This window comes from Petromyzon marinus, chromosome 84, assembly GCF_048934315.1.
Source record: "Petromyzon marinus isolate PM22_M1 ecotype Great Lakes invasive population chromosome 84, UKy_Petmar_22M1.pri1.0, whole genome shotgun sequence".
NCBI lineage: Eukaryota > Metazoa > Chordata > Hyperoartia > Petromyzontiformes > Petromyzontidae > Petromyzon > Petromyzon marinus.
Window position 1 is genome coordinate 4,176,964 of NC_133749.1, and position 26,924 is coordinate 4,203,887.

The following is a 26,924-nucleotide window of genomic DNA, read 5'->3' on the forward strand; positions in this document are numbered from 1 at the left end:
TGGTGGTGGGACTCGGCGTGGACTCGTGGACCCGTAGACTCAGCGCGGACTCGTAGACTCGGCAAGGACTCGTAGACTCAACATGGTCTCATAGACTCAACATGGTCTCATAGACTCAACATGGTCTTATAGACTAGTAGCGGACTCGTAGACTCAGCGCGGACTCGTGGACCCATAGACTCAGCGTGGACTCGTAGACTCAGCAAGGACCCGTAGACTCAGTACAGACTTATAGACTCAACATGGTCTCATAGACTAGTAGCGGACTCGTAGACTCAGCGCGGACTCGTGGACCCATAGACTCAGCGCGGACTCATGGACTCGTAGACTCAGTAAAGACTCATAGACTCAACATGGTCTCATAGACTAGTAGCGGACTTGTAGACTTGGCATGGACTCATGGACCCGTAGACTCAGTACAGACTTATAGACTCAACATGGTCTCATAGACTCATAGCGGACTCGTAGACTCGGCAAGGACCCGTAGACTCAGTACAGACTTAGACTCAACATGGTCTCATAAACTAGTAGTGGACTTGTAGACTCATGGACCCGTAGACTCAGTATAGACTTATAGACTCAACATGGTCTCATAGACACGTAGCGGACTTGTAGACTTGGCATGGACTCATGGACTCGTAGACTCAGTACAGACTCATAGACTCAACATGGTCTCATAGACTAGTAGCGGACTCGTAGACTCAGCGCGGACTCGTGGACTCGTAGACTCAGTACAGACTCATAAACTCAACATGGTCTCATAGACTAGTAGCGGACTTGTAGACTTGGCATGGACTCACGGACTCGTAGACTCAGTAAAGACTCGTAGACTCAACATGGTCTCATAGACTAGTAGCGGACTTGTAGACTCGGCAAGGACTCACGGACCCGTAGACTCAGTATAGACTCATAGACTCAACATGGTCTCATAGACTAGTAGCGGACTTGTAGACTTGGCATGGACTCACGGACTCGTAGACTCAGTAAAGACTCATAGACTCAACATGGTCTCATAGACTAGTAGCGGACTTGTAGACTTGGCATGGACTCACGGACTCGTAGACTCAGTAAAGACTTATAGACTCAACATGGTCTCATAGACACGTAGCGGACTTGTATACTTGGCTTGGACTCAAGAACTCGTAGACTCAGTACAGACTTGTAGACTCAACATGGTCTCATAGACTAGTAGCGGACTTGTAGACTCATGGACTCGTAGACTCAATACAGACTCATAGACTCAACATGGTCTCATAGACTAGTAGCGGACTTGTAGACTTGGCTTGGACTCAAGGACTCGTAGACTCAGTATAGACTTATAGACTCAACATGGTCTCATAGACTAGTAGCGGACTCGTAGACTCAGCGCGGACTCGTAGACTCAGTACAGACTCATAGACTCCACATGGTCTCATCGACTCGTAGCGGACTCGTAGACTCGGCATGGACTCAAGGACTCGTAGACTCAGTACAGACTCGTAGACTCAACATGGTCTCATAGACTAGTAGCGGACTTGTAGACTCGGCAAGGACTCACGGACCCGTAGACTCAGTACAGACTCATAGACTCCACATGGTCTCATCGACTCGTAGCGGACTCGTAGACTCGGCATGGACTCAAGGACTCGTAGACTCAGTACAGACTCGTAGACTCAACATGGTCTCATAGACTAGTAGCGGACTTGTAGACTTGGCATGGACTCACGGACTCGTAGACTCAGTAAAGACTTATAGACTCAACATGGTCTCATAGACACGTAGCGGACTTGTAGACTTGGCTTGGACTCAAGGACTCGTAGACTCAGTACAGACTTATAGACTCAACATGGTCTCATAGACTAGTAGCGGACTTGTAGACTCGGCAAGGACTCACGGACCCGTAGACTCAGTACAGACTCATAGACTCCACATGGTCTCATCGACTCGTAGCGGACTCGTAGACTCGGCATGGACTCAAGGACTCGTAGACTCAGTACAGACTCGTAGACTCAACATGGTCTCATAGACTAGTAGCGGACTTGTAGACTTGGCATGGACTCACGGACTCGTAGACTCAGTAAAGACTTATAGACTCAACATGGTCTCATAGACACGTAGCGGACTTGTAGACTTGGCTTGGACTCAAGGACTCGTAGACTCAGTACAGACTTATAGACTCAACATGGTCTCATAGACTAGTAGCGGACTTGTAGACTTGGCTTGGACTCATGGACCCGTAGACTCAGTATAGACTTATAGACTCAACATGGTCTCAGAGACTGGTAGCGGACTTGTAGACTTGGCATGGACTCATGGACCCCTAGACTCAGTATAGACTTATAGACTCAACATGGTCTCATAGACTAGTAGCGGACTCGTAGACTTGGCATGGACTCATGGACCCGTAGACTCAGTAAAGACTTATAGACTCAACATGGTCTCATCGACTAGTAGCGGACTTGTAGACTCATGGACTCGTAGACTCAGTAAAGACTTATAGACTCAACATGGTCTCAGAGACTGGTAGCGGACTTGTAGACTTGGCATGGACTCATGGACCCATAGACTCAGTATAGACTTATAGACTCAACATGGTCTCATAGACTCATAGCAGACTCGTAGACTCGGCGCGTACTCGTAGACTCAGTACAGACTTGTAGACTCAACATGGTCTCATAGACTAGTAGCGGACTTGTAGACTCATGGACTCGTAGACTCAATACAGACTCATAGACTCAACATGGTCTCATAGACTAGTAGCGGACTTGTAGACTTGGCTTGGACTCAAGGACTCGTAGACTCAGTATAGACTTATAGACTCAACATGGTCTCATAGACTAGTAGCGGACTCGTAGACTCAGCGCGGACTCGTAGACTCAGTACAGACTCATAGACTCCACATGGTCTCATCGACTCGTAGCGGACTCGTAGACTCGGCATGGACTCAAGGACTCGTAGACTCAGTACAGACTCGTAGACTCAACATGGTCTCATAGACTAGTAGCGGACTTGTAGACTCGGCAAGGACTCACGGACCCGTAGACTCAGTACAGACTCATAGACTCCACATGGTCTCATCGACTCGTAGCGGACTCGTAGACTCGGCATGGACTCAAGGACTCGTAGACTCAGTACAGACTCGTAGACTCAACATGGTCTCATAGACTAGTAGCGGACTTGTAGACTTGGCATGGACTCACGGACTCGTAGACTCAGTAAAGACTTATAGACTCAACATGGTCTCATAGACACGTAGCGGACTTGTAGACTTGGCTTGGACTCAAGGACTCGTAGACTCAGTACAGACTTATAGACTCAACATGGTCTCATAGACTAGTAGCGGACTTGTAGACTCGGCAAGGACTCACGGACCCGTAGACTCAGTACAGACTCATAGACTCCACATGGTCTCATCGACTCGTAGCGGACTCGTAGACTCGGCATGGACTCAAGGACTCGTAGACTCAGTACAGACTCGTAGACTCAACATGGTCTCATAGACTAGTAGCGGACTTGTAGACTTGGCATGGACTCACGGACTCGTAGACTCAGTAAAGACTTATAGACTCAACATGGTCTCATAGACACGTAGCGGACTTGTAGACTTGGCTTGGACTCAAGGACTCGTAGACTCAGTACAGACTTATAGACTCAACATGGTCTCATAGACTAGTAGCGGACTTGTAGACTTGGCTTGGACTCATGGACCCGTAGACTCAGTATAGACTTATAGACTCAACATGGTCTCAGAGACTGGTAGCGGACTTGTAGACTTGGCATGGACTCATGGACCCCTAGACTCAGTATAGACTTATAGACTCAACATGGTCTCATAGACTAGTAGCGGACTCGTAGACTTGGCATGGACTCATGGACCCGTAGACTCAGTAAAGACTTATAGACTCAACATGGTCTCATCGACTAGTAGCGGACTTGTAGACTCATGGACTCGTAGACTCAGTAAAGACTTATAGACTCAACATGGTCTCAGAGACTGGTAGCGGACTTGTAGACTTGGCATGGACTCATGGACCCATAGACTCAGTATAGACTTATAGACTCAACATGGTCTCATAGACTCATAGCAGACTCGTAGACTCGGCGCGTACTCGTAGACTCAGTACAGACTTATAGACTCAACATGGTCTCATCGACTAGTAGCGGACTTGTAGACTTGACGTGGACTCATGGACCCGTAGACTCAGTACAGACTTATAGACTCAACATGGTCTCATAGACTAGTAGCGGACTCGTAGACTCGGCAAGGACTCGTAGACTCAGTACAGACTCATAGACTCAACATGGTCTCATAGACTAGTAGCGGACTTGTAGACTTGACGTGGACTCATGGACCCGTAGACTCAGTACAGACTCGTAGACTCAACATGGTCTCATAGACTAGTAGCGGACTTGTAGACTTGGCATGGACTCACGGACTCGTAGACTCAGTAAAGACTTATAGACTCAACATGGTCTCATAGACACGTAGCGGACTTGTAGACTTGGCTTGGACTCAAGGACTCGTAGACTCAGTACAGACTTATAGACTCAACATGGTCTCATAGACTAGTAGCGGACTTGTAGACTTGGCTTGGACTCATGGACCCGTAGACTCAGTATAGACTTATAGACTCAACATGGTCTCAGAGACTGGTAGCGGACTTGTAGACTTGGCATGGACTCATGGACCCCTAGACTCAGTATAGACTTATAGACTCAACATGGTCTCATAGACTAGTAGCGGACTCGTAGACTTGGCATGGACTCATGGACCCGTACACTCAGTAAAGACTTATAGACTCAACATGGTCTCATCGACTAGTAGCGGACTTGTAGACTCATGGACTCGTAGACTCAGTAAAGACTTATAGACTCAACATGGTCTCAGAGACTGGTAGCGGACTTGTAGACTTGGCATGGACTCATGGACCCATAGACTCAGTATAGACTTATAGACTCAACATGGTCTCATAGACTCATAGCGGACTCGTAGACTCGGCAAGGACTCGTAGACTCAGTACAGACTTATAGACTCAACATGGTCTCATAAACTCATAGCGGACTTGTAGACTTGGCATGGACTCATGGACCCGTAGACTCAGTACAGACTCATAGACTCAACATGGTCTCATAGACTAGTAGCGGACTTGTAGACTCGGCAAGGACTCGTAGACTCAGTATAGACTTATAGACTCAACATGGTCTCATAGACTAGTAGCGGACTTGTAGACTCATGGACTCGTAGACTCAGTAAAGACTTATAGACTCAACATGGTCTCAGAGACTGGTAGCGGACTCGTAGACTTGGCATGGACTCATGGACCCGTAGACTCAGTAAAGACTTATAGACTCAACATGGTCTCATCGACTAGTAGCGGACTTGTAGACTCATGGACTCGTAGACTCAGTAAAGACTTATAGACTCAACATGGTCTCAGAGACTGGTAGCGGACTTGTAGACTTGGCATGGACTCATGGACCCATAGACTCAGTATAGACTTATAGACTCAACATGGTCTCATAGACTCATAGCAGACTCGTAGACTCGGCGCGTACTCGTAGACTCAGTACAGACTTATAGACTCAACATGGTCTCATCGACTAGTAGCGGACTTGTAGACTTGACGTGGACTCATGGACCCGTAGACTCAGTACAGACTTATAGACTCAACATGGTCTCATAGACTAGTAGCGGACTCGTAGACTCGGCAAGGACTCGTAGACTCAGTACAGACTCATAGACTCAACATGGTCTCATAGACTAGTAGCGGACTTGTAGACTTGACGTGGACTCATGGACCCGTAGACTCAGTACAGACTCGTAGACTCAACATGGTCTCATAGACTAGTAGCGGACTTGTAGACTTGGCATGGACTCACGGACTCGTAGACTCAGTAAAGACTTATAGACTCAACATGGTCTCATAGACACGTAGCGGACTTGTAGACTTGGCTTGGACTCAAGGACTCGTAGACTCAGTACAGACTTATAGACTCAACATGGTCTCATAGACTAGTAGCGGACTTGTAGACTTGGCTTGGACTCATGGACCCGTAGACTCAGTATAGACTTATAGACTCAACATGGTCTCAGAGACTGGTAGCGGACTTGTAGACTTGGCATGGACTCATGGACCCCTAGACTCAGTATAGACTTATAGACTCAACATGGTCTCATAGACTAGTAGCGGACTCGTAGACTTGGCATGGACTCATGGACCCGTACACTCAGTAAAGACTTATAGACTCAACATGGTCTCATCGACTAGTAGCGGACTTGTAGACTCATGGACTCGTAGACTCAGTAAAGACTTATAGACTCAACATGGTCTCAGAGACTGGTAGCGGACTTGTAGACTTGGCATGGACTCATGGACCCATAGACTCAGTATAGACTTATAGACTCAACATGGTCTCATAGACTCATAGCGGACTCGTAGACTCGGCAAGGACTCGTAGACTCAGTACAGACTTATAGACTCAACATGGTCTCATAAACTCATAGCGGACTTGTAGACTTGGCATGGACTCATGGACCCGTAGACTCAGTACAGACTCATAGACTCAACATGGTCTCATAGACTAGTAGCGGACTTGTAGACTCGGCAAGGACTCGTAGACTCAGTATAGACTTATAGACTCAACATGGTCTCATAGACTAGTAGCGGACTTGTAGACTTGGCATGGACTCATGGACTCAGTACAGACTTATAGACTCAACATGGTCTCATAGACTAGTAGCAGACTTGTAGACTCATGGACTCGTAGACTCAGTACAGACTTATAGACTCAACATGGTCTCCTAGACTCATAGCGGACTTGTAGACTTGGCTTGGACCCATGGACCCGTAGACTCAGTACAGACTCATAGACTCAACATGGTCTCATAGACTAGTAGCGGACTTGTAGACTCGGCAAGGACTCGTAGACTCAGTATAGACTTATAGACTCAACATGGTCTCATAGACTCGTAGCGGACTTGTAGACTCGGCAAGGACTCGTAGACTCAGTATAGACTTATAGACTCAACATGGTCTCATAGACTAGTAGCGGACTTGTAGACTTGACGTGGACTCAAGGACTCGTAGACTCAGTACAGACTTATCGACTCAACATGGTCTCATAGACTAGTAGCGGACTTGTAGACTCGTGGACTCGTAGACTCAGTATAGACTTATAGACTCAACATGGTCTCCTAGACTCATAGCGGACTCGTAGACTCGGCAAGGACTCGTAGACTCAGTACAGACTTATAGACTCAACATGGTCTCATAGACTAGTAGCGGACTTGTAGACTTGACGTGGACTCATGGACCCGTAGACTTAGTATAGACTTATAGACTCAACATGGTCTCATAGACTCGTAGCGGACTTGTAGACTCGGCAAGGACTCGTAGACTCAGTATAGACTTATAGACTCAACATGGTCTCATAGACTAGTAGCGGACTTGTAGACTTGACGTGGACTCAAGGACTCGTAGACTCAGTACAGACTTATCGACTCAACATGGTCTCATAGACTAGTAGCGGACTTGTAGACTCGTGGACTCGTAGACTCAGTATAGACTTATAGACTCAACATGGTCTCCTAGACTCATAGCGGACTCGTAGACTCGGCAAGGACTCGTAGACTCAGTACAGACTTATAGACTCAACATGGTCTCATAGACTAGTAGCGGACTTGTAGACTTGACGTGGACTCATGGACCCGTAGACTTAGTATAGACTTATAGACTCAACATGGTCTCATAGACTAGTAGCGGACTTGTAGACTCATGGACCCGTAGACTCCGTATAGACTTATAGACTCAACATGGTCTCATAGACTAGTAGCGGACTTGTAGACTTGGCTTGGACTCGTAGACTCAGTACAGACTAATAGACTCAACATGGTCTCATAGACTCATAGCGGACTCGTAGACTCGGCAAGGACTCGTAGACTCAGTACAGACTTATAGACTCAACATGGTCTCATAAACTCATAGCGGACTTGTAGACTTGGCATGGACTCATGGACCCGTAGACTCAGTACAGACTCATAGACTCAACATGGTCTCATAGACTAGTAGCGGACTTGTAGACTCGGCAAGGACTCGTAGACTCAGTATAGACTTATAGACTCAACATGGTCTCATAGACTAGTAGCGGACTTGTAGACTTGGCTTGGACCCATGGACCCGTAGACTCAGTACAGACTCATAGACTCAACATGGTCTCATAGACTAGTAGCGGACTTGTAGACTCGGCAAGGACTCGTAGACTCAGTATAGACTTATAGACTCAACATGGTCTCATAGACTCGTAGCGGACTTGTAGACTCGGCAAGGACTCGTAGACTCAGTATAGACTTATAGACTCAACATGGTCTCATAGACTAGTAGCGGACTTGTAGACTTGACGTGGACTCAAGGACTCGTAGACTCAGTACAGACTTATCGACTCAACATGGTCTCATAGACTAGTAGCGGACTTGTAGACTCATGGACTCATAGACTCAGTACAGACTTATAGACTCAACATGGTCTCATAGACTAGTAGCGGACTTGTAGACTTGGCTTGGACTCATGGACCCGTAGACTCAGTATAGACTTGTAGACTTGGCTTGGACTCATGGACCCCTAGACTTAGTACAGACTCATAGACTCAACATGGTCTCATAGACTAGTGTAGTCTCTACGGTAACGACGTGTAGTCTCTACGGTAACGAGGTGATGGAGTGTCACTACGATAACGAGGTGTAGTCTCTACGGTAACGAGGTGTAGTCTCTACGGTAACGAGGTGATGGAGTGTCTCTACGGTAACGAGGTGTAGTCTCTACGGTAACGAGGTGTAGTCTCTACGGTAACGAGGTGATGGAGTGTCTCTATGGTAACGAGGTGTAGTCTCTACGGTAACGAGGTGTAGTCTCTACGGTAACGAGGTGATGGAGTGTCTCTATGGTAACGAGGTGATGGAGTGTCTCTATGGTAACGAGGTGATGGAGTGTCTCTACGGTAACGAGGTGATGGAGTGTCTCTATGGTAACGAGGTGTAGTCTCTACGGTAACGAGGTGATGGAGTGTCTCTACGGTAACGAGGTGTAGTCTCTACGGTAACGAGGTGTAGTCTCTACGGTAACGAGGTGTAGTCTCTACGGTAACGAGGTGATGGAGTGTCTCTACGGTAACGAGGTGTAGTCTCTACGGTAACGAGGTGTAGTCTCTATGGTAACGAGGTGTAGTCACTACGGTAACGAGGTATAGTCTCTATGGTAACGAGGTGTAGTCTCTACGGTAACGAGGTGATGGAGTGTCTCTACGGTAACGAGGTGTAGTCTCTACGGTAACGAGGTGTAGTCTCTACGGTAACGAGGTGTAGTCTCTACGGTAACGAGGTGTAGTCTCTACGGTAACGAGGTGTAGTCACTACGGTAACGAGGTGTAGTCTCTACGGTAACGAGGTGTAGTCTCTACGGTAACGAGGTGTAGTCTCTACGGTAACGAGGTGTAGTCTCTACGGTAACGAGGTGTAGTCTCTACGGTAACGAGGTGTAGTCACTAAGGTAACGAGGTGTAGTCTCTACGGTAACGAGGTGTAGTCTCTACGGTAACGAGGTGTAGTCTCTACGGTAACGAGGTGTAGTCTCTACGGTAACGAGGTGTAGTCTCTACGGTAACGAGGTGTGGTCACTACGGTGACGAGGTGATGGAGTGTCTCTATGGTAACGAGGTGTAGTCTCTACGGTAACGAGGTGTAGTCTCTATGGTAACGAGGTGTAGTCTCTATGGTAACGAGGTGTAGTCACTAAGGTAACGAGGTGTAGTCTCTACGGTAACGAGGTGTAGTCTCTACGGTAATGAGGTGTAGTCTCTACGGTAACGAGGCGTAGTCTCTACGGTAACGAGGTGTAGTCTCTATGGTAACGAGGTGTAGTCTCTACGGTAACGAGGTGTAGTCACTAAGGTAACGAGGTGTAGTCTCTACGGTAACGAGGTGTAGTCTCTATGGTAACGAGGTGTAGTCTCTATGGTAACGAGGTGTAGTCACTAAGGTAACGAGGTGTAGTCTCTATGGTAACGAGGTGTAGTCTCTACGGTAACGAGGTGTAGTCTCTACGGTAACGAGGTGTAGTCTCTACGGTAACGAGGTGTAGTCTCTACGGTAACGAGGTGTAGTCACTAAGGTAACGAGGTGTAGTCTCTATGGTAACGAGGTGATGGAGTGTCTCTATGGTAACGAGGTGTAGTCTCTACGGTAACGAGGTGTAGTCTCTACGTTAACGAGGTGTAGTCTCTATGGTAACGAGGTGTAGTCTCTACGGTAACGAGGTGTAGTCTCTACGGTAACGAGGTGTAGTCTCTACGGTAACGAGGTGTAGTCTCTACGGTAACGAGGTGATGGAGTGTCTCTATGGTAACGAGGTGTAGTCTCTACGGTAACGAGGTGTAGTCTCTACGGTAACGAGGTGTAGTCTCTATGGTAACGAGGTGTAGTCTCTACGGTAACGAGGTGTAGTCTCTACGGTAACGAGGTGTAGTCTCTACGGTAACGAGGTGTAGTCTCTACGGTAACGAGGTGATGGAGTGTCTCTACGGTAACGAGGTGTAGTCTCTACGGTAACGAGGTGTAGTCTCTACGGTAACGAGGTGTAGTCTCTACGGTAACGAGGTGTAGTCTCTACGGTAACGAGGTGTAGTCTCTACGGTAACGAGGTGATGGAGTGTCTCTACGGTAACGAGGTGTAGTCTCTACGGTAACGAGGTGTAGTCTCTACGGTAACGAGGTGTAGTCTCTACGGTAACGAGGTGATGGAGTGTCTCTACGGTAACGAGGTGTAGTCTCTACGGTAACGAGGTGTAGTCTCTACGGTAACGAGGTGTAGTCTCTACGGTAACGAGGTGTAGTCTCTACGGTAACGAGGTGTAGTCTCTACGGTAACGAGGTGTAGTCTCTACGGTAACGAGGTGTAGTCACTACGGTAACGAGGTGATGGAGTGTCTCTATGGTAACGAGGTGTAGTCTCTACGGTAACGAGGTGTAGTCTCTACGGTAACGAGGTGATGGAGTGTCTCTATGGTAACGAGGTGTAGTCTCTACGGTAACGAGGTGATGGAGTGTCTCTATGGTAACGAGGTGTAGTCTCTACGGTAACGAGGTGATGGAGTGTCTCTACGGTAACGAGGTGTAGTCTCTACGGTAACGAGGTGATGGAGAGTCTCTACAGTAACGAGGTGTAGTCTCTACGGTAACGAGGTGTAGTCTCTACGGTAACGAGGTGATGGAGTGTCACTACGGTAACGAGGTGTAGTCTCTACGGTAACGAGGTGTAGTCTCTACGGTAACGAGGTGTAGTCTCTACGGTAACGAGGTGATGGAGTGTCACTACGGTAACGAGGTGTAGTCACTACGGTAACGAGGTGTCGCTGCGTGAACAGCATGGCCTCCGAGCTCCCACTGGTGCTGGACCGGTGCCTCTATTACCGCCGCCGTAACCACTGCCTCGGCAACGCCGGCGGCGACGAGGTCACCGGCGACGAGGAGGAGGAGGAGGAGGTGGTGCAGTGGGTCTACGATGAGGAGTCGTCGCGGTGTCTGCGCCGGCAGCTGCAGGGGGAGCGGGCGCGGTGCGCCGTGCGAACTCGCATCCTGGCCAGCCTGCTGGCACGCGTGCCAGCCGCAGACACCGCGGGTAACCGCCTGTCTCTGTCTCTGTGTGTGTGTCTCTGTGTGTGTGTGTCTCTGTGTGAGTCTCTGTCTCTGTGTGTCTCTGTGTGTGTCGCTGTCTGTGTGTCTCTGTGTGTATGTGTCTCTGTGTGTGTGTCTCTGTGTGTGTCTCTGTGTCTCTGTGTGTGTGTCTCTGTGTGTGTCTCTGTCTCTGTGTGTCTCTGTGTGTGTGTGTGTGTCGCTGTGTGAGTCTCTCTGTGCGCCGTGCGAACTCGCATCCTGGCCAGCCTGCTGGCACGCGTGCCGGCCGCAGACACCGCGGGTAACCGCCTGTCTCTGTCTCTGTGTGTGTGTCTCTGTGTGTGTGTGTCTCTGTGTGTGTCTCTGTCTCTGTGTGTCTCTGTGTGTGTCGCTGTCTGTGTGTCTCTGTGTGTATGTGTCTCTGTGTGTGTGTCTCTGTGTCTCTGTGTGTGTGTCTCTGTGTGTGTGTCTCTGTGTGTGTCTCTGTCTGTGTGTGTCTCTGTCTCTGTGTGTCTCTGTGTGTGTCGCTGTCTGTGTGTCTCTGTGTGTATGTGTCTCTGTGTGTGTGTCTCTGTGTCTCTGTGTGTGTGTCTCTGTGTGTGTGTCTCTGTGTGTGTCTCTGTCTCTGTGTGTCTCTGTGTGTGTCTCTGTGTGTGTGTGTGTGTCGCTGTGTGAGTCTCTCTGTGCGCCGTGCGAACTCGCATCCTGGCCAGCCTGCTGGCGCGCGTGCCAGCCGCAGACACCGCCGGTAACCGCCTGCCTCTGTCTCTGTGTGTGTCTCTGTGTGTGTCTCTGTCTGTGTGTGTCTCTGTGTGTCTCTGTGTGTCTCTGTGTGTGTGTGTCTCTGTCTGTGTGTGTCTCTGTCTGTGTGTGTGTCTCTGTGTGTGTGTGTCTCTGTCTGTGTGTGTGTCTCTGTCTGTGTGTGTGTGTCTCTGTCTGTGTGTCTCTGTGTGTGTCTCTGTGTGTATCTGTGTGTGTCTCTGTGTGTGTGTCTCTGTGTGTCGCTGTATGTGTCGCTGTGTGTGTCGCTGTGTGTGTCTCTGTGTGTGTCTCTGTGTGTGTGTTTCTCTCTGTCTCTGTGTGTGTCTCTGTGTGTGTGTTTCTCTCTGTCTCTGTGTGTGTCTCTGTGTGTGTCTCTGTGTGTGTCTCTGTGTGTCTCTGTGTGTGTCTCTGTGTGTCTCTGTGTGTGTGTGTCTCTGTCTGTGTGTGTCTGTGTGTGTGTGTGTGTCTCTGTCTGTGTGTGTGTCTCTGTCTGTGTGTGTGTCTCTGTCTGTGTGTGTGTCTCTGTCTGTGTCTCTGTGTGTATCTGTGTGTGTCTCTGTGTGTGTGTCTCTGTGTGTCGCTGTATGTGTCGCTGTGTGTGTCGCTGTGTGTGTCTCTGTGTGTGTCTCTGTGTGTGTGTTTCTCTCTGTCTCTGTGTGTGTCTCTGTGTGTGTGTTTCTCTCTGTCTCTGTGTGTGTCTGTGTGTGTCTCCGTGTGTGTCTCTGTGTGTGTATCTCTGTGTGTGTCTCTGTGTGTGTCTCTGTGTCTCTGTGTGTGTCTGTGTGTGTCTCTGTGTGTGTCGCTGTGTGTCTCTGTGTGTGTGTGTCTCTCTGTCTGTGTCTGTGTGTCTCCACTCACATCCTTGCCACTCTTGATGGTGCGTGTGCCTATGGGAGCTATCCACGGTAACCGCCTGTCTCCAATCTCTCTCCCCCCCCACATTCACCCCCCTCCCCCCTCTCCCCCCCCCCCCGCACAATCACCCCCCTCCCCCCTCTACAATCACCCCCCTCCCTCCACAATCACCCCCCCCCTACAATCACCCCCTCCCCCCTCTCTCCCCCCCCCTACAATCACCCCCCTCCCCCCTCTCTCCCCCCCCTACAATCACCCCCCTCCCCCCACAATCACCCCCCCCACCCCACAATCACCCCAACCCCCCTCTCCCCCCCCCTACAATCACCCCCCTCCCTCCACAATCACCCGCCCCCCCACCGCCACCCCACAATCACCCCCAACCCCCATCAGAAGGAGGTTCCAAGGGGTCTCCGACGTCGACTCCCCCCACCACCCCCACCACCACCACCACCCCCACCCCCACGACAACGACGACGTCACCGCCGCCGTCGTCACGTGCCCAGTGGGCCGGGGGTGCGGGCGGGGGCGGGGTGACCTCGTGGCTGCACGAGGGCCCCGGTCGCCGCGTCTACCGCCCGCTGCTCCAGCGCCCTCGCTGCGAGGCGCTGGAGCAGCGGATAGAGCACTACGCCCGCAAGCGCCGCCGCACGGACGCCGCTCAGGGTCACAGCCGGGGGCACGGCGCCACGGGGCCGACGTAGCGACCGCAGGCGCACGCTTACACAGCCACTTACACGCTTACACAGCCACTTACTTACACACTTACACAGCCACTCGCTTACACAGCCACTAGCTTACACAGCCACTAGCTTACACAGCCACTAGCTTACACAGCCACTAGCTTACACAGCCACTAGCTTACACAGCCACTTACTTACACACTTACACAGCCACTTACACGCTTACACAGCCACTAGCTTACACAGCCACTTACTTACACACTTACACAGCCACTTACACGCTTACACAGCCACTAGCTTACACAGCCACTTACTTACACACTTACACAGCCACTTACACGCTTACACAGCCACTAGCTTACACAGCCACTCGCTTACTCACCACTTACACGCTTACACAGCCACTCGCTTACTCACCACTTACACGCTTACACAGCCACTCGCTTACTCACCACTTACACGCTTACACAGCCACTCGCTTACTCACCACTTACACGCTTACACAGCCACTCGCTTACTCACCACTTACACGCTTACACAGCCACTAGCTTACACAGCCACTTACACGCTTACACAGCCACTAGCTTACACAGCCACTTACACACTTACACAGCCACTCGCTTACACAGCCACTTACACGCTTACACAGCCACTCGCTTACACAGCCACTTACTTACACACTTACACAGCCACTCGCTTACTCACCACTTAGACGCTTACACAGCCACTAGCTTACACAGCCACTAGCTTACACACTTACACAGCCACTCGCTTACACAGCCACTTACACGCTTACACAGCCACTCGCTTACACAGCCACTTACTTACACACTTACACAGCCACTCGCTTACTCACCACTTAGACGCTTACACAGCCACTAGCTTACACAGCCACTAGCTTACACACTTACACAGCCACTCGCTTACACAGCCACTTACACGCTTACACAGCCACTCGCTTACACAGCCACTTACTTACACACTTACACAGCCACTCGCTTACTCACCACTTAGACGCTTACACAGCCACTAGCTTACACAGCCACTAGCTTACACACTTACACAGCCACTCGCTTACACAGCCACTTACACGCTTACACAGCCACTCGCTTACACAGCCACTTACTTACACACTTACACAGCCACTCGCTTACACAGCCACTTACACGCTTACACAGCCACTCGCTTACTCACCACTTACACACTTACACAGCCACTCGCTTACACAGCCACTTACACGCTTACACAGCCACTCGCTTACTCACCACTTACACAGCCACTCGCTTACACAGCCACTTACACGCTTACACAGCCACTTACACGCTTACACAGCCACTCGCTTACACAGCCACTTACACGCTTACACAGCCACTCGCTTACACAGCCACTTACACGCTTACACAGCCACTCGCTTACTCACCACTTACACGCTTACACAGCCACTCGCTTACTCACCACTTACACGCTTACACAGCCACTCGCTTACACAGCCACTAGCTTACACAGCCACTAGCTTACACACTTACACAGCCACTCACTTACACAGCCACTCGCTTACACAGCCACTAGCTTACACACTTACACAGCCACTCACTTACACAGCCACTCGCTTACACAGCCACTAGCTTACACACTTACACAGCCACTCACTTACACAGCCACTCGCTTACACGCTCACTTACACGCTTACACAGCCACTTACACAGCCACTAGCTTACACGCTTACATAGCCACTCGCTTACACAGCCACTAGCTTACACACTTACACAGCCACTAGCTTACACAGCCACTAGCTTACACACTTACACAGCCACTTACACAGCCACTCGCTTACACAGCCACTCACTTACACAGCCACTCGCTTACACACTTACACAGCCACTCGCTTACACAGCCACTCACTTACACAGCCACTAGCTTACACACTTACACAGCCACTCGCTTACACGCTCACTTACACGCTTACACAGCCACTCGCTTACACACTTACACAGCCACTCACTTACACAGCCACTCACTTAAACAGCCACTCACTTAAACAGCCACTCACACAGCCACTTACTCACACAGCCACTCACTCACACAGCCACTCACTTACACAGCCACTCACTTACACAGCCACTCACACAGCCACTCACCAACACGGCCACTCACTCACCCACTTACACAGCCACTTATACAGCCACTCACTGACACAGCCACTCACTTACACAGCCACTCACTTACACAGCCACTGACTTACACAGCCACTCACTTACACAGCCACTCACTTACCCACTTACACAGCCACTCACTCGCTTACCACCCACTTACACAGCCACTCGCTCGCTCACTTACACAGCCACTCACTCACTCACCACCCACCTACACAGCCACTCACCACCCACTTACACAGCCACTCACCACCCATTTACACAGCCACCCACTTACACAGCCACTCACTCACCACCCACCTACGCAGCCACTCACCCACTTACACAGCCACTCACTTACACAGCCACTCACTTACACAGCCACTCACTTACACAGCCACTGACTTACACAGCCACTCACTTACACAGCCACTCACTTACCCACTTACACAGCCACTCACTCGCTTACCACCCACTTACACAGCCACTCGCTTACACAGCCACTCGCTCGCTCACTTACACAGCCACTCACTCACTCACCATTCACCTACACAGCCACTCACCACCCACTTACACAGCCACTCACCACCCATTTACACAGCCACCCACTTACACAGCCACTCACTCACCACCCACCTACGCAGCCACTCACTCACCCACTTACACAGCCACCCACTTACACAGCCACTCACTCGCTCACCCACTCACTCACCCACCTACACAGCCACTCGCTCGCTCACCCACTTACACAGCCACTCGCTCACCCACCTACACAGCCACTCGCTCGCTCACCACCCACTTACACAGCCACTCGCTCACCCACCTACACAGCCACTCGCTCGCTCACCACCCACTTACACAGCCACTCGCTCGCTCACCCACCCACTCACTCACCCACTCACTTGCCTACCCACTCATCCACTCTCACCCACTCACCCACTCACTCGCTCACCCACTTACACACCCACCCACCCGCTCACCCACCCGCTCACCCACCCGCCCACCCACCCGCTCACCCACCCGCTCACCCACCCACCCACTCACTTGCCTACCCACTCATCCACTCTCATCCACTCACTCACTCACCCACCCATTCACCCACCAACTCACTCACCCACCCACCCACTCGCCTACCCACTCACTCACTCGCACCCACTCATCCACTCACTCACCCACTCACCCACCCACTCACTCACCCACTCACCCAACTCACCCACTCATCCACACTCACCCACCCACCCATTCACTCACCCAACTCACCCACCCACCCACTCACCCACCCACTCACTCACCCACTCACTCACCCACTCACTCACTCACTCACCCAATCACCCACTCACCCACTCACTGACTCACCCACCCACTCACCAACTCACCCACCCACCCACTCACTCACTCACCCACCCACTCACTCACCCACTCACCCACCCACCCACTCACTCACTCACTCACTCACCCACTCACTCACCCACTCACTCACTCACTCACCCAATCACCCACTCACCCACTCACTGACTCACCCACCCACTCACCAACTCACCCACCCACCCACTCACTCACTCACCCACCCACTCACTCACCCACTCACCCACCCACCCACTCACTCACTCACTCACCCACTCACTCACCCACCCACTCACTCACCCACTCACCCACCCACTCACTCACCCACTCACCCACCCACCCACTCGCCCACTCACTCACCCACTCACCCACTCGCTCACCCACCCACTCACCCACCCGCTCACTCACCCACTCGCTCACTCACCCACTCACTCACCCACCCACTCACCCACCCACCCACTCACCCATTCACCCACCCACTCACCCACTCGCCCACTCACTAACCCACCCACTCACCCACCCACTCACTCACCCACTCACTCACCTACCCACCCACTCACTCGCCCACTCACCCACCCACTCACCCACCCACTCACTCACCCACTCACTCACTCACTCGCCCACCCACCCACTCACTCGCCCACCCACTCACTCGCCCACCCACTCACTCGCCCACCCACTCACTCACCCACTCACTCACCCACCCACTCACCCACTCACTCACCCACTCACCCACCCACTCACCCACCCACCCACTCACTCACCCACTCACTCACCCACTCGCCCACCTGTGCTACGACCAAACCAGCGGAGGCCAGAGCCGAGAGTACTTTCTGGGATTCACCCCGGCCAGCTCCCTCGCCGCTCCGCTGCTGACGAAGAGGACACGGACGAGAGAGATCGCCTCCATCAGTGCGGAGTCATGTCGGCGTTGTTCATCCAGCAGTGGAGAGAGACCACGGCGATGACGACGACGACAACAACCGGGGAGGCTAAAACGTTTTATTCTGTTGGTACTTGGCGTTTGTTCAGCGAATGTATCCCTAATGTATAATAATAATAGACGTTCACGACGCTAATTCCCGTAAAGTTAGTACTCGTACATACTTTATAATCCTCCAGCCCTCCCAAATTAACAAGTTAGTACCGTGAGTACCATATTTTATCGACCCCCCTCCCTTTGCATTGTGTTATGGTTGGTGATGATGATGATGGGTCTGAGAGTCGACGTCATGTCCAGAGCCCCCAAAGTATTGCACTTTTGTCCACTGGATCTGTGTCATATTTTTTTTGTCTCTCTCCAATTTAAACAACTCAACGTCTGTAAATTACAGCGTAACAATCGGTTGACCTTAAAAGGTTCTGGGGTGGTCGTATTGAATTTGTAAACAAACAAAAAAAATTGTCCTAAAAACGCGTGGATATTGCATTTGTGAGGTAAAATGTACTAAACTAAGAACTATTACTTACTTTTTTATTAACTATAAAGTTTTTTTTTTTTTTCACCAGGTCAAGGCCCACTGAGCTCTACGGTACTAAAACCGTCATGGGATTATTGTTCTGAAGTAAACATTTGGACTAAAAACGTAAGGATTGTACTGCTGATGTAAAATGTTGTACTAAACTAACAAGGATTAAACGTTTAAAATGATAAAACTACTCTTATTTTATTTTTTTACCGGGTTCAGGCCCACTTAGCTCCACGGTAACTTATAAACCGTCAGGGTTTAGTTTTTCTGAGGTAAACTTTGGACGAGAAACATAAGGATTGCACTTCTGAGGTCAAATGTTGTACTAAACTAACAACGATGAAACTTTTTTTTTAAATAAGCTACTTTTATTTAAAAAAAATTCCACCAGGTTAAGGCCCACAGAGCTCCACAAGTACTAAACCCGTTAAGGGGATTATTTTTCTGAGGTAAATTTTGAACAAAAAAAATCGAAGGAATGCACTGCTGAGGTAAAATGTGCTCAGCTAAAAACTGTTGAACCATAAAAATTTTAAAAAATTTAAACTATAAACTTTTTTTTATTTGTACCAGGTGCAATAAGGCCCCAACTGAGCTCCGTCGATCTTTACCAGAAGCGACTCGACCAAGTTAGTGGGTGGCTCCTATCAATAATGTGGAAAGTTATAGCAGCCAAATACTAACGTAAAACGTGAGGGGGCTACGAGGTAAAATTTGGTATTTTTAAAGGTGAGAATGTACACCCGAGGTAACATTTAGTACTAAAAACGTGATGGGAATGTACTTTCTGAGGTAAAATCTGGTACTGAGCACGTGACGGATGATACTTCTGAGGTAAATTTTGATACTAAAAACGTCACGGATTGTACTTGAGGTCACATTTTGGACTAAAACGTGAGGAGGGTTTACTTCTGAGGTAAAATGTAATACGAAAAACGTGATGGGAATGTACTTTTTCTGAGGTAAAATCTGGTACTGAGCACGTGACGGATGGTACTTCTGAGGTAAATTTTGATACTAAAAACGTCACGGATTGTACCTGAGGTCACATTTTGGACTAAAACGTGAGGAGCGTTTACTTCTGAGGTAAAATGTAATACGAAAAACGTGATGGGAATGTACTTTTTCTGAGGTAAAATCTGGTACTGAGCAAGTGACCGATGGTACTTCTGAGGTAACTTTTGATACTAAAAACGTCACGGATTGTACTTGAGGTCACATTTTGGACTAAAACGTGAGGGTTTACTTCTGAGGTAAAATGTTATACGAAAAACGTGATGGGAATGTACTTTTTCTGAGGTAAAATCTGGTACTGAGCACGTGACGGATGGTACTTCTGAGGTAAATTTTGATACTAAAAACGTCACGGATTGTACTTGAGGTCACATTTTGGACTCAAACGTGAGGAGTGTTTACATCTGAGGTAAAATGTAATACGAAAAACGTGATGGGAATGTACTTTTTCTGAGGTAAAATCTGGTACTGAGCACGTGACGGATGGTACTTCTGAGGTAACTTTTGATACTAAAAACGTCACGGATTGTACTTGAGGTCACATTTTGGACTAAAACGTGAGGAGTGTTTACATCTGAGGTAAAATGTAATACGAAAAACGTGATGGGAATGTACTTTCTGAGGTAAAATCTGGTACTGAGCACGTGACGGATGGTACTTCTGAGGTAACTTTTGATACTAAAAACGTCACGGATTGTACTTGAGGTCACGTTTTGGACTAAAACGTGAGGAGTGTTTACATCTGAGGTAAAATGTAATACGAAAAACGTGATGGGAATGTACTTTTTCTGAGGTAAAATCTGGTACTGAGCACGTGACGGATGGTACTTCTGAGGTAACTTTTGATACTAAAAACGTCACGGATTGTACTTGAGGTCACATTTTGGACTAAAACGTGAGGAGTGTTTACATCTGAGGTAAAATGTAATACGAAAAACGTGATGGGAATGTACTTTCTGAGGTAAAATCTGGTACTGAGCACGTGACGGATGGTACTTCTGAGGTAACTTTTGATACTAAAAACGTCACGGATTGTACTTGAGGTCACATTTTGGACTAAAACGTGAGGAGGGTTTACTTCTGAGGTAAAATGTAATACGAAAAACGTGATGGGAATGTACTTTTTCCGAGGTAAAATCTGGTACTGAGCACGTGACCGATGGTACTTCTGAGGTAAAATGTAGTAACTCCAATGTGTAACTGCACTTCTGAGTTAACATTGGACATAACACGTGAGAATTTACTTCTGAGGTAATTAGTTGGACTGAAACGTGAGGAGAGTACTTCTGAGGTAAAACTTAGTAACTAAAATGCGAGACTACTTAAGTAATATTTCGTAGAGTACTAAAACGTGAGGAGTGTAATTCTGAGGTAAAATTTAGTACGAAAAACGTGAGCAGAATGTAATTCTGAGGTAAAATGTTGGACTAAAACGTGAGAATGTACTTCTGAAGTAAAAGTAGTAACTACAATGCCAGACGACTTCTGAGGTAATATTTCGAGCACTAAAACGTGAGAGAGAGTGAACTTCTGAAGTAAAAATTTAGTACAAAAAAAATGTGAGAATTTACTTCTGAGGTAAACATTTAGGACAAAAAAAACGTTAGGAGAATGTACTTCTGAGGTAACATTTAATACAAAAAACGCGAGAATTTACTTCTGAGGTAAACATTTAGGACCAAAAAAACGTGAGCATGTTCTTGAGGTAAAATTTAGTACAAAAAAACTTGAAAATGTACTTCTGAGGTAAACATTTAAGACAAAAAAAACGTTAGGAGAATGTACTTCTGAGGTAACATTTAATACAAAAAACGTGCGAATTTACTTTCATTTAGGACCAAAAAAAAACGTGAGCATGTTCTTGAGGTAAAATTTAGTACAAAAAAAACGTGAGAATTTACTTCTGAGGTAAACATTTAGGACAAAAAAAAACGTTAGGAGAATGTACTTCTGAGGTAACATTTAGTACAAAAAACGTGAGAATTTACTTCTGAGGTAAACATTTAGGACCAAAAAAAAAACGTGAGCATGTTCTTGAGGTAAAATTTAGTACAAAAAACGTAAAAATGTACTTCTGAGGTAAACATTTAAGACAAAAAAAACGTGAGGAGAATGTACTTCTGAGGTAACATTTAGTACAAAAAACGTGAGAATTTACTTCTGAGGTAAACATTTAGGACCAAAAAAACGTTAGGAGAATGTACTTCTGAGGTAACATTTAATACAAAAAACGTGAGAATTTACTTTCATTTAGGACCAAAAAAAACGTGAGCATGTTCTTGAGGTAAAATTTAGTACAAAAAAAACGTCCAAATGTACTTCTGAGGTAAACATTTAAGACAAAAAAACGTTAGGAGAATGTACTTCTGAGGTAACATTTAATACAAAAAACGTGAGAATTTACTTTCATTTAGGACCAAAAAAAACGTGAGCATGTTCTTGAGGTAAAATTTAGTACAAAAAAAACGTCCAAATGTACTTCTGAGGTAAACATTTAAGACAAAAAAAACGTTAGGAGAATGTACTTCTGAGGTAACATTTAATACAAAAAACGTGAGAATTTACTTTCATTTAGGACCAAAAAAAAACGTGAGCATGTTCTTGAGGTAAAATTTAGTACAAAAAAACGTCAAAATGTACTTCTGAGGTAAACATTTAAGACAAAAAAAACGTGAGGAGAATTTACTTCTGAGGTAAACATTTAGGACCCAAAAAAAAACGTGAGCATGTTCTTGAGGTAAAATTTAGTACAAAAAAACGTGAAAATGTACTTCGGAGGTAAACATTTAATACAAAAAACGTGAGAATTTACTTTCATTTAGGACCAAAAAAAACCGTGAGCATGTTCTTGAGGTAAAATTTAGTACAAAAAAAATGTGAGAATTTACTTCTGAGGTAAACATTTAAGACAAAAAAAACGTGAGGAGAATGTACTTCTGAGGTAACATTTAGTACAAAAAACGTGAGAATTTACTTCTGAGGTAAACATTTAGGACCAAAAAAAAAACGTGAGCATGTTCTTGAGGTAAAATTTAGTACAAAAAAAACGTGAAAATGTACTTCTGAGGTAACATTTAATACAAAAAACGTGAGAATTTACTTTCATTTAGGACCAAAAAAAACCGTGAGCATGTTCTTGAGGTAAAATTTAGTACAAAAAAACGTGAAAATGTACTCCTGAGGTAAACATTTAAGACAAAAAAAACGTGAGGAGAATTTACTTCTGAGGTAAACATTTAGGACCAAAAAACGTGAGAATTTACTTTCATTTAGGATAAAAAAAACGTGAGCATGTTCTTGAGGTAAAATTTAGTACAACAAAAACGTCAAAATGTACTTCTGAGGTAAACATTTAAGACAAAAAAAACGTTAGGAGAATGTACTTCTGAGGTAACATTTAATACAAAAAACGTGAGAATTTACTTTCATTTAGGACCAAAAAAAAACGTGAGCATGTTCTTGAGGTAAAATTTTGTACAAAAAAACGTGAGAATTTACTTCTGAGGTAAACATTTAAGACAAAAAAACGTTAGGAGAATGTACTTCTGAGTAACATTTAATACAAAAAACGTGAGAATTTACTTTCATTTAGGACCAAAAAAAAACGTGAGCATGTTCTTGAGGTAAAATTTAGTACAAAAAAACGTAAAAATGTACTTCTGAGGTAAACATTTAAGACAAAAAAAAAACGTGAGGAGAATGTACTTCTGAGGTAAACATTTAATACAAAAAACGTGAGAATTTACTTTCATTTAGGACCAAAAAAAAACGTGAGCATGTTCTTGAGGTAAAATTTAGTACAAAAAAACGTCAAAATGTACTTCTGAGGTAAACATTTAAGACAAAAAAAACGTTAGGAGAATGTACTTCTGAGGTAACATTTAATACAAAAAACGTGAGAATTTACTTTCATTTAGGACCAAAAAAAAACGTGAGCATGTTCTTGAGGTAAAATTTAGTACAAAAAAACGTCAAAATGTACTTCTGAGGTAAACATTTAAGACAAAAAAAAAACGTGAGGAGAATGTACTTCTGAGGTAACATTTAATACAAAAAACGTGAGAATTTACTTCTGAGGTAAATATTTAGGACAAAAAAAACGTGAGCATGTTCTTGAGGTAAAATTTAGTACAAAAAAAACGTGAAAATTTACTTCTTAGGTAAACATTTAAGACAAAAAAAACGTGAGGAGAATGTACTTCTGAGGTAACATTTAGTACAAAAAAAATGAGGCTGTACTTCTGAGGTAAACATTTAATTAAAAACGTTAGAATTTACTTCTGAGGTAAACATTTAGGACCAAAAAAAACCCCGTTATGTACTTGAGGCAAACATTTAGAAGTACATTCTCCTCACGTTGTTTTGTACTGAGGTAAACATTTTAATGCAAAAAAAAGACTGTGAGGTAAATTTAGAACCGTTCACCACTGCCCCTCTCACCCTCCCCAAAAAAAGACTTAAAACTATTTATCTTACCGCGGTAAACCTCACAATCCCATGGTAGCCATCAATTCCTAGCAGTGGCGTGCGTGGTGGTACACAATGTCGAGTTATTGTTGTTGTTACCTTCAATGACCGCCGATGTAGCTCGTCTGTGACGAGAGTGTGCACCGCAAATGGGAGCTTGTCGTTATCGTTGAGTGGTACGGTGGTGAGGGTGGTTGGGTGGTGAGTGGTTGTGGTGGTGAGTGGTTGTGGTGAGGGTGGTTGTGGTGAGGAGGGGATGGGTGGTGAGTGGTTGTGGTGAGGGTGGTTGTGGTGAGGAGGGGATGGGTGGTGAGTGGTTGTGGTGAGGAGGGGATGGGTGGTGAGTGGTGGGGTGGTGAGTGGTTGTGGTGAGGGTGGTTGGGTGGTGAGTGGTGGGGTGGTGAGTGGTTGTGGTGAGGGTGGTGAGTGGTTGTGGTGAGGAGGGGATGGGTGGTGAGTGGTTGTGGTGAGGGTGGGGTGGTGAGTGGTTGTGGTGAGGAGGGGATGGGTGGTGAGTGGTTGTGGTGAGGGGGTGGGTGGTGAGGGTGGTTGTGGTGAGTGGTTGTGGTGAGGAGGGGATGGGTGGTGAGTGGTTGTGGTGAGGGTGGGGTGGTGAGTGGTTGTGGTGAGGGTGGTGAGTGGTTGTGGTGAGGGTGGGGTGGTGAGTGGTTGTGGTGAGGAGGGGATGGGTGGTGAGGGTGGTTGTGGTGAAGGAGGGGATGGGTGGTGAGTGGTTGTGGTGAGGGTGGGGTGGTGAGTGGTTGTGGTGAGGGTGGTGAGTGGTTGTGGTGAGGGTGGGGTGGTGAGTGGTTGTGGTGAGGAGGGGATGGGTGGTGAGGGTGGTTGTGGTGAAGGAGGGGATGGGTGGTGAGTGGTTGTGGTGAGTGTGGGGTGGTGAGGGTGGTTATGGTGAGGAGGGGATGGAGGGGATGGGTGGTGAGTGGTTGTGGTGAGGGTGGAGTGGTTGTGGTGAGGTGATGGGTGGTTGTGGTGAGGGTGGTGAGTGGTTGTGGTGAGGGTGGATGGTAGAGGGTGGTGAGTGGTTGTGGTGAGGGGGTGGGTGGTGAGTGGTAGTAGTGAGGGTGGTGAGTAGTTGTGGTGAGGGGGTGGGTGGTGAGGGTGGTGAGTGGTTATGGTAAGAGTGGTGAGTGGTAAGGGTGGTGAGTGGTTGTGGTGAGGGTGGATGGTAGAGGGTGGTGAGTGGTTGTGGTGAGGGGTGGTTGCTAAAACTTTGCGCGGGAAAATATAAAAAATATATATATTTTTTAACTCACCTCGAGTGCCGAGTTCACCGTGGCCGCGTGCACGAGGAAAATCTTTTTTTTCCCGCCAAAAAAACTGAACGCACGCGAGTGGTCGTGGCAGTGGGGAGGATTGGGTTTGAAGGGGGGGAGGCAAGGGAGAGGGGGGGAGGGGCGTGGGGGGGAGGGGCATGTGTGTGTGGGCGTGTACCCCGCATGACGTCACGGACACTTCAATAAAACGTCACAGCTCGCGCGATGGGACGGCGGCTGTTGTGACGTCACGGGACCGGATGTCTGCAGGGGCGGGGGAAAAAAGGCACGTGCGAGCGGCCATCTTGATTAGTTCAACCCGAGCCGGTTGAGTTCACGGCGGCGTGGTCCTGGTCACGTGCGAGCGGACATCTTGATTAGTTCAACCCGAGCCGGTTGAATTCACGGCGGCGTAGTCCTGGTCATCGTGTGAGCGGCCATCTTGATTAGTTCAACCCGAGCCGGTTGAGCTTGAAGAGGCCGCAACTCTTCCCAAGTTTCAGAGACTGCAGGGGCACCCCCAGTGGCAGCTGTCCCTGTGTGTTAGTCTGCTGTGTGGTGCTGTAGCCCAGGGACACCCCCAGTGGCAGCTGTCCCTGTGTGTTAGTCTGCTGTGTGGTTCTGTAGCCTAGGGGCACCCCCAGTGGCAGCTGTCCCTGTGTGTTAGTCTGCTGTGTGGTGCTGTAGCCTAGGGGAACCCCCAATGGCAGCTGTCCCTGTGTTAGTCTGCTGTGTGGTTGAGCTTAAAGAGGCCGCAACTCTTCCCAAGTTTCAGAAACTGCCCAGGGGCACCCCCAGTGGCAGCTGTCCCTGTGTGTTAGTCTGCTGTGTGGTGCTGTAGCCCAGCAGCACCCCCAGTGGCAGCTGTCCCTGTGTGTTAGTCTGCTGTGTGGTCTGTAGCCCAGGGACACCCCCAATGGCAGCTGTCCCTGTGTTAGTCTGCTGTGTGGTGCTGTAGCCCAGGGGCACCCCCAGTGGCAGCTGTCCCTGTGTTAGTCTGCTGTGTGGTGCTGTAGCCTAGGGGAACCTCCAATGGCAGCTGTCCCTGTGTTAGTCTGCTGTGTGGTTGAGCTTAAAGAGGCCGCAACTCTTCCCAAGTTTCAGAAACTGCCCAGGGGCACCCCCAGTGGCAGCTGTCCCTGTGTGTTAGTCTGCTGTGTGGTGCTGTAGCCCAGGGGCACCCCCAGTGGCAGCTGTCCCTGTGTGTTAGTCTGCTGTGTGGTCTGTAGCCCAGGGACACCCCCAATGGCAGCTGTCCCTGTGTTAGTCTGCTGTGTGGT

At 48.1% G+C, this 26,924-nt stretch overlaps 2 protein-coding genes and 1 long non-coding RNA gene across 16 annotated transcripts in view; 2 read left to right on the top strand and 1 right to left on the bottom strand.

Moving 5' to 3' along the window:
• On the top strand, positions 1 to 11,383 carry LOC142907872 (uncharacterized). 9 transcript variants are annotated; one of them, XR_012931320.1, is made up of 3 exons: positions 1 to 10,380; positions 10,513 to 10,945; positions 11,262 to 11,383. It is a non-coding gene; the product is annotated as an uncharacterized LOC142907872 (long non-coding RNA). The 9 variants fall into 9 exon arrangements; XR_012931322.1 differs by having other exon boundaries at positions 10,513 to 10,791; positions 10,902 to 11,383; XR_012931314.1 differs by having other exon boundaries at positions 1 to 10,128; positions 10,173 to 10,380; positions 10,513 to 11,383.
• The window catches only part of PUS3 (pseudouridine synthase 3), a 39,479-nt gene extending 20,403 nt beyond the window's left edge, over positions 1 to 19,076 (top strand). For all 6 annotated transcript variants that reach the window (XM_076057766.1, XM_076057769.1, XM_076057767.1 and 3 more), the window contains exons 8-9: positions 11,395 to 11,648; positions 13,655 to 19,076. In XM_076057766.1, the coding sequence (XP_075913881.1) occupies positions 11,395 to 11,648; positions 13,655 to 13,965 (565 nt within the window). In that variant the 3' untranslated portion in view covers positions 13,966 to 19,076. The remainder of the gene's footprint in view (positions 1 to 11,394; positions 11,649 to 13,654) is intronic.
• On the bottom strand, positions 18,161 to 25,804 carry LOC142907904 (uncharacterized). The gene is made up of 2 exons (XM_076057817.1): positions 24,470 to 25,804; positions 18,161 to 18,289 (listed from the first exon to the last, which is right to left on the bottom strand). Exons 1-2 carry the CDS (start codon positions 25,802 to 25,804, stop codon positions 18,161 to 18,163), a joined length of 1,464 nt encoding a protein of 487 aa, XP_075913932.1.
• Positions 25,805 to 26,924: the final 1,120 nt, after the last annotated feature.